Below are 6,393 nucleotides of genomic sequence, written 5' to 3' on the forward strand. Positions count from 1 at the left end.
TTTTTATCTCTCTCTTTCCTCTCTCTCTTGTTTCTACTCTCTTTTCTCTCTCTCTCTCTTGTTTCTGCTCTTTTTTATCTCTCTCTTTCCCTATCCCATGCTCTCTCGCTTTCATTCTTACTCTCTTTCTCTTTCATCCTTTCTCTCTCTCTACTCTCTCTCGTTCATTCTCTTCATTCTTTCTCTCTCTACTCTATCTCTTTCATTCTCTTTCATTCTTTCTCTCTCTACTCTGTCTCTTTCATTCTCTTTCATTCTTTCTCTCCCTACTCTATCTCGTTCATTCTCTTTCATCCTTTCTCTCTCTCTACTCTATTTCGTTCATTCTCTTTCATCCATTCTCTCTCTACTCTATCTCTTTCATTCTCTTTCATTCTTCCTCTCTCTACTCTATCTCGTTCATTCTCTTTCATCCTTTCTCTCTCTCTACTCTATTTCGTTCATTCTCTTTCATCCATTCTCTCTCTACTCTATCTCTTTCATTCTCTTTCATTCTTCCTCTCTCTACTCTATCTCGTTCATTCTCTTTCATCCTTTCTCTCTCTCTACTCTATCTCGTTCATTCTCTTTCATCCATTCTCTCTCTACTCTATCTCTTTCATTCTCTTTCATTCTTCCTCTCTCTACTCTATCTCGTTCATTCTCTTTCATCCTTTCTCCCTCTATATTCTATCTCGCTCATTCTCTTTCATCCTTTCCCTCTTTCTACGCTAGGCTTCGGGGATTCGGACAGATCGTTCGAATGTTCGATCGGATCGGGCATTCGAACGATCGAATCTGAACACCGATCTGCCCCGTTCAAATCCGATCCGAACCTGATCTGAGCATCTGTTCGGATCGGATTGTTCGAACAAGATGGCTGTTCGGATCAAATGTTCGAATAAGATCCGATTTGAACACGTTGTTCCAATCGGATCGAATCGAATGTTCGAATCCGGCCGCGCCAGCGGCCGCCAGTGCCGGCCAGCGGCTGCCCAGCGCCAGCCAATGACCATCCAGCCGCCGCCAGCGCGGGCCAGCGGCGGCTAGCGCCGGCCAGTAGCCGCCAGCGCCGGCAAGCGAACTCCAGCGCCGGCCAGCGGCCGCCAGCACAGGCCAGCGGCTGCCTGCGCCGGCAAGCGGCCGCCAGTGCAGGCCAGCGGCTGCCTGCGCCGCCTGCGCCAGCCAGAGAGTGTCGCTGGCGCCGATGGCCATTTGTTCGAAATTGTTCGAACTTGTTCGAACAAGGTCGAACAAATGGCAATCGAACACGAACAACCCAATTTGTTCGTTCGAAACTTTCGATCGAACACGAACAAAGGGTTTGTTCGATCGAAAGATTCGAACAAATCGTTCGAATCGGCTTGTGTTCGTTTGAATCTGTTAATCAAGATTCGAACGATCCGATCCAATCCCATCCCCGATGCCTATTCTACGCTATCGCGTTCGCTCACTTTCATCCTCTGTCTCCTCTCTCCTTCGTTCTTTCTCTCTTTTTGTTTTTCTCTTAGCCGCCCTCTCCTCCCAATCTTTTTATTTCTCTCTCTCTCCCACTCTCTCTCATTCTTTTTAGTTCTCCGGACTTGCTATATTTTTCTCTCTCTCACATTCTCTCCTTCCCCTGAATTTTCTGTCCACTCTACATCTTTATTTTCCTGTCTCTCCCTCTCTCGCATTCTTTTCATTTTTCTCTCTACACTAACTCATTGAATATTTTATTTCTCTCTCTCTCCCTCTTCCTATTTGTCTTCAATTCTTTTATTTTCTTTCTGTCTCCCTCCCTCTCCTATTTATCTTTAATTTCTTCTCTTTCTCTCTCTCTCTCTCTTATCCTCTTGCTCTCTCTTAACTCGCTCAATCTCAGTGGCTATCTCAGTTATAGTTCCAGATCGTCCTGGACGTGGATGATGGACAGGACGGGACGAATTTCATCCTGTCTGACATCCAGAATAAGTTCAGGGACAAAGGATGGGACAGTTTTTCGTCCAACGATAAAAAAACCGTCCCGTCCAATCATACCGGGATGATTTTCTGTCCCGCACAGTCCTCCCGGGAAGAATTTTCTTCTCGAAATTAGTCCCGGACAGAAAAAACCCATTTTATATTTTTAATATATTAATATAGATTTTTCTAAGTTTTTTAAGTGAAATATGAGGAGAGAGGATGCAAATGGACATATGTAAAATTAACTCTGAGCAGCATCAGTTTGCGCGCGCTAAAAAATACAAGGACCTTGATGCAAATTGTCACAGCGAGGCCACGTGGCGAGATCTCAACCATCGGATATGAATCCGGCGTGTTTTCATCCACATACGTCCGTCCATCATCCGAGACCTCCAGACGGACAGTTTTTTCGTCCCACACGTCAAAAACCGTCCAGTCCTTTGGTCCCGGGGACGAATTTTCGCCCCCGAAATTCATCCCGTCCACGTCCCTGAACTATTAATACTCAGTCGATGTATCAACGTGTCTCTCAATTTCACTCTCTCTTCGATCTGATCTTGCTGTGTCTCTGTGGATCTGACGATCTCATAGGCTCAGTAGCTCTCCTGCCTCTCTCGAGAAGTAAGAGGACCTCTATAAAAATATGGGCCCTCCTCACCTCCGCCCCAACACACACACACACTCAAAAAGTGAAGGGCTCCCTTCTTTTCTAAAACATTCTCGGCCGGAGGACAAACGGGTCGCCATCGCTTGATTAATGGCTGACCTTCCCTCCTTTCCGGCCATTCAATGCTTCTTACACCCATCTCTCTCTCTCTCTCTCTCTCTGTGTCTGTCTGTCTGTCCTTTTCTCTCTCTCTGTCTGTCCTTTTTCTCTCTCGTTTTTTTCTCTTTCTATCCCTTTCTCTCTCTTACTATTTCTCTCAATTCTATTTCTCACCCTTTCACTCTCTTTCTCTTTCACTCTTTGTCTCCCCTCTCTCTTTCTCTTTCTCTCTTTGTCTCCCCTCTCTCTTTCTCTTTCTCTCTTTGTCTCCCCTCTCTCTTTCTCTTTCTCTCTTTGTCTCCCCTCTCTCTCTCTCTATCTCTCTCCCTTTCTTTCTGTCTCTTTTTCTCTCTCTGTCTCTCTCTCAACCTCTTTCTCTTTCTGTCTCTTTCTCTCTCCGTCTCACTCTCGCCCTCTTTCTCTGTCGCTCTCTCTCTCCCTCATTATCTCTCTCTCCCTCTTTCTCTGTCTTTCTCTTCCTTCCTCTCTTCCTTTCTCTCAGTATCTCTCCCTCTCCCTCTCTCTTTCTCTCTCACTCTCCCTCACTCTCTTTCTCTCTCACTCTCTCCGTCACTCCTCTCTTTTTCTCTCTCTATATATCTCTCTCTCTCTCCACTCTTTTTTATCTCTCAGGGGCTTGCCGACATGCACAGTTTGAAGACATAGTAGCTTAGCTAGGTAGATAAGTAGAGAGAGAGAGAGAGGCATTGAATAAAGCGACGAGATCTGTCCAAAAATGGGTATTGGGCCGGCGGGGGAACCGGCCCAGGGCCCACCTACTCCTCTGCAAAACGACAAGCTAGCCGCCCCCCGTACGAACCACGGGCTCCCACACCCAACCAAGTGGCTCGACCCGCCGCGCCGTCCTCAGACCGGCCGGCTCGACGATAAACGACAAAAAAATCACGTGTCCGCAAAATCAATAAATCTACCAAAGTCAAAACCAAAACACCCCGCGAAGTTACCAAAATACCCTTAACCAGTTCCACGTGTCGAGCAAGCTCTGTTCGCCGGTCAACTTACCGCGAGTGAACAGAACCGCAGAGAGACCGCAAGAGACTTCTTACCGTCACCGCTCCCCAACTCTCTCCCTCTCTCTAAAATGTGGTTAAAATCGGCGAGAGATTTGCGAGCTTCCGCCACCCATGAACCATGGCGTCGATTTCGGCGCGAGGTTGAAGACGACGAGCTTTGCTAGATCTTCGAACGAATCTGGAAGATTCCTCGGAAGAGATTCCATGGCGGCGAAAGATTCCTTCTTCGACGGACATCAGACGATGATCAGCTTCTCCCCTCCTCCTCCCTTCCACGGCGAGCACCTTCTCCCCCATTTCTAGTCATGATCTTTGATCTTGCCGCTAGGGCTAGGGTTCTTGATCTGATCTTGCTGATCTTGCAGGAGCCATGGGACCTTTCACTCCGGCCCAATGGCATGAGCTCGAGCAGCAGGCCCTGATCTATCAATACCTCGACGCGAACATCCCCGTCCCCGCCGATCTCCTCGTCCCGATCAAGAGGCCGAGCCGGGTGTTCACCTGTGCCGCCCTTCGAACCCGACACTCCAGTGAGAACTATACTTCTCTCGTAGAATGTGTGATTGGCTTGCCGGCCACGTATATTTTTATCATAGGAAATTGAGCCTTAGGCTTATTGTTGTCAGCCGGCTGGGCGGGGTTTAATGCTGACCCGGAGCCTGGGAGGTGCCGCCGGACCGACGGCAAGAAGTGGCGGTGCTCGAGAGACGCCGTCGTCGACCAGAAGTACTGCGAGCGGCACATCAACCGTGGTCGGCATCGTTCAAGAAAGCATGTGGAAGCTCTCAGCGCTGCACAGCAGCCCGAGAAAGTTGCGGAGACGGCTCCGGCTAGCTGGATTCCGGTGTTCTGGGAGCCGTCGATGGGAGGGCCACTGGGAGAGGCGCTGAGTAATGCAGCAAGGAATGTTACATCCTCTCTCCAGGCAGAGGTGCAGTGGGAGTCTTCCACTAGCTGCCTCTGTGATGACCTCCTTGGCTCTGGTACTGTACATTCCTCTATCTTGGGCGACGAATTGCAGCGTTTCTTAGGAGTGGGGCTGTAGCTTCTCCCCATTAATAATCTACAGTGCTTCTTGCTTGAGCAGACAAATCACTTGTTCTTTGATGGTACGTCCTCACTCCTTCAATGGGTATCACTCACTTTATCTTCAGTTATCTGTCTCTGTCCGACTCTTATTCTCTCTATCTCTAATTCTCTGTTTATCGCTATCTAGAATTATCTTTCTCTCTATCTCTCTCTCTGGATCAGTTGCTGTTTTCGATGAGGGACGTAGTCTCATGGGATATCTTATTCCCCTTTGCTTGGGTGTGATGGGGATGGGTGAGAAAGAGGGAATGATGAGAGAGAGATTGGCCCCGGCAAATCCTTGTATTCTGTGTAAGCCCATCAGAGGCTCATAATGAATCTGCAATTTCTCTTTTCTTTCTTCTTTGACTTTATATTTTTCTCTCCTTCTCATCTGTCTAATCGCCATCGCATCGTCTCTCTCTACTTCTCTTCAGTATTTTCTCTCTCCCGCGAACAAAAAAGGAGCAAGATCGGCTGAAAAAAAAAGAAAGGGTAAAACGCAGAAAACCCAAAAATTAATGGCAGGAGATAGAGCGGCCGAAAACTGATGGCATAGGGAAGAACTAGAGAAAGAGAGATGGAGAAAGGGTCTCTTAACTGGGGGACTATCAGAACCAGAGAGAAGAGGAAAGTTGGTAGACAGCATTTATAGTAAACCCTAGCTGTAGATTTAACAAAAGGAGGTGGTCCAAACAAAAAAAACACATGCATTGTGAGTGCAACATGTATTTTATTCAACTCATGACCCCGTCCATTTATTTCTCTACTATTTTACCCCCCAAAGCGTAACCCTAACTTTATGAAAACTTGCTACCTACTGACTCTGAACGCTTCATATTATTCTTTTAGGATGTAGTTCTAGGGCTATGATGATAGCCTGAGGAGAGACAACTGTTGGGCTGTTGGGAGAGTAGAAGCATATAGCCCTTCTCAGAACCTTGTTCGTTAGTACCACCATACCACTTGTACATTGTTTTTCTTTTTAAATTCAGGAGGACTATAAGGATAATCCAAAACTTGTGGAGTCCTATCTGTGAAATAAATCAGAATTATGATCAGACATTTATATAAGTTTTTTTCTAAATCTCACATTTTTTACTGCATAAATGCATTAAAAGGGGGGTTGATCGGTATTTGATCTTTATGATATAATGCATTCGTATCTAATCATGATAAAAATGTTGAGCCCTATAATTCATGCTTTGGGTCATGAACACTAAAGTTCTGGTTTTCAGTCCACTAACAGGAATCTTTTAGATTTTCTCTAATATTTTTCACAATATCTTGAAAATTGTGTCATTTTCTTAGATATTACCCTAAAATTCTAGATTTGATGATTTTCCAGAAAATTAATTATTACAAATATTTCTATGAACCATCCAGTGGGTACCAAGTGAAAATGTCTAACCTAAATGAAGTTGTTTTAATTTGGGATTAAAAAACCTTGAAATCAATACTTAATGAGAAAATCAATGTTTTTTATTTGATTCCAAATCAAACTTTAAAATGAATACATCATATGTGCATTGTGGAGAACTTGTTACACCCTTGAGTAGATCACTTTGGGATTATTCTAAAGCTCTTCGCATGATCGACCTC

General features: G+C 45.7%; 1 protein-coding gene across 1 annotated transcript; it reads left to right on the forward strand.

Moving 5' to 3' along the window:
• The first annotated feature begins 3,794 nt into the window (after positions 1-3,794).
• LOC144706548 (growth-regulating factor 7-like) lies at positions 3,795-4,938 on the forward strand. Its single transcript, XM_078579549.1, has 3 exons — positions 3,795-4,000; positions 4,089-4,253; positions 4,350-4,938. The coding sequence occupies exons 1-3, from the start codon at positions 3,835-3,837 to the stop codon at positions 4,766-4,768; spliced, it is 750 nt and encodes a 249-aa protein (XP_078435675.1). The 5' UTR covers positions 3,795-3,834; the 3' UTR covers positions 4,769-4,938.
• Positions 4,939-6,393: the final 1,455 nt, after the last annotated feature.

This window comes from Wolffia australiana, chromosome 8, assembly GCF_029677425.1.
Source record: "Wolffia australiana isolate 7733 chromosome 8, ASM2967742v1".
NCBI classification, from domain to species: Eukaryota; Viridiplantae; Streptophyta; class Magnoliopsida; order Alismatales; family Araceae; genus Wolffia; species Wolffia australiana.

Coding starts and splice junctions, on each gene's coding strand:
- LOC144706548 (XM_078579549.1), top strand. CDS start 3,835: ATGAACCATGGCGTCGATTTCGGCGCGAGGTTGAAGACGACGAGCTTT. Junction 4,001..4,088: donor CCCTCCTCCTCCCTTCCACG/GCGAGCACCTTC, acceptor CTGATCTTGCAG/GAGCCATGGGACCTTTCACT. Junction 4,254..4,349: donor CCTTCGAACCCGACACTCCA/GTGAGAACTATA, acceptor TATTGTTGTCAG/CCGGCTGGGCGGGGTTTAAT.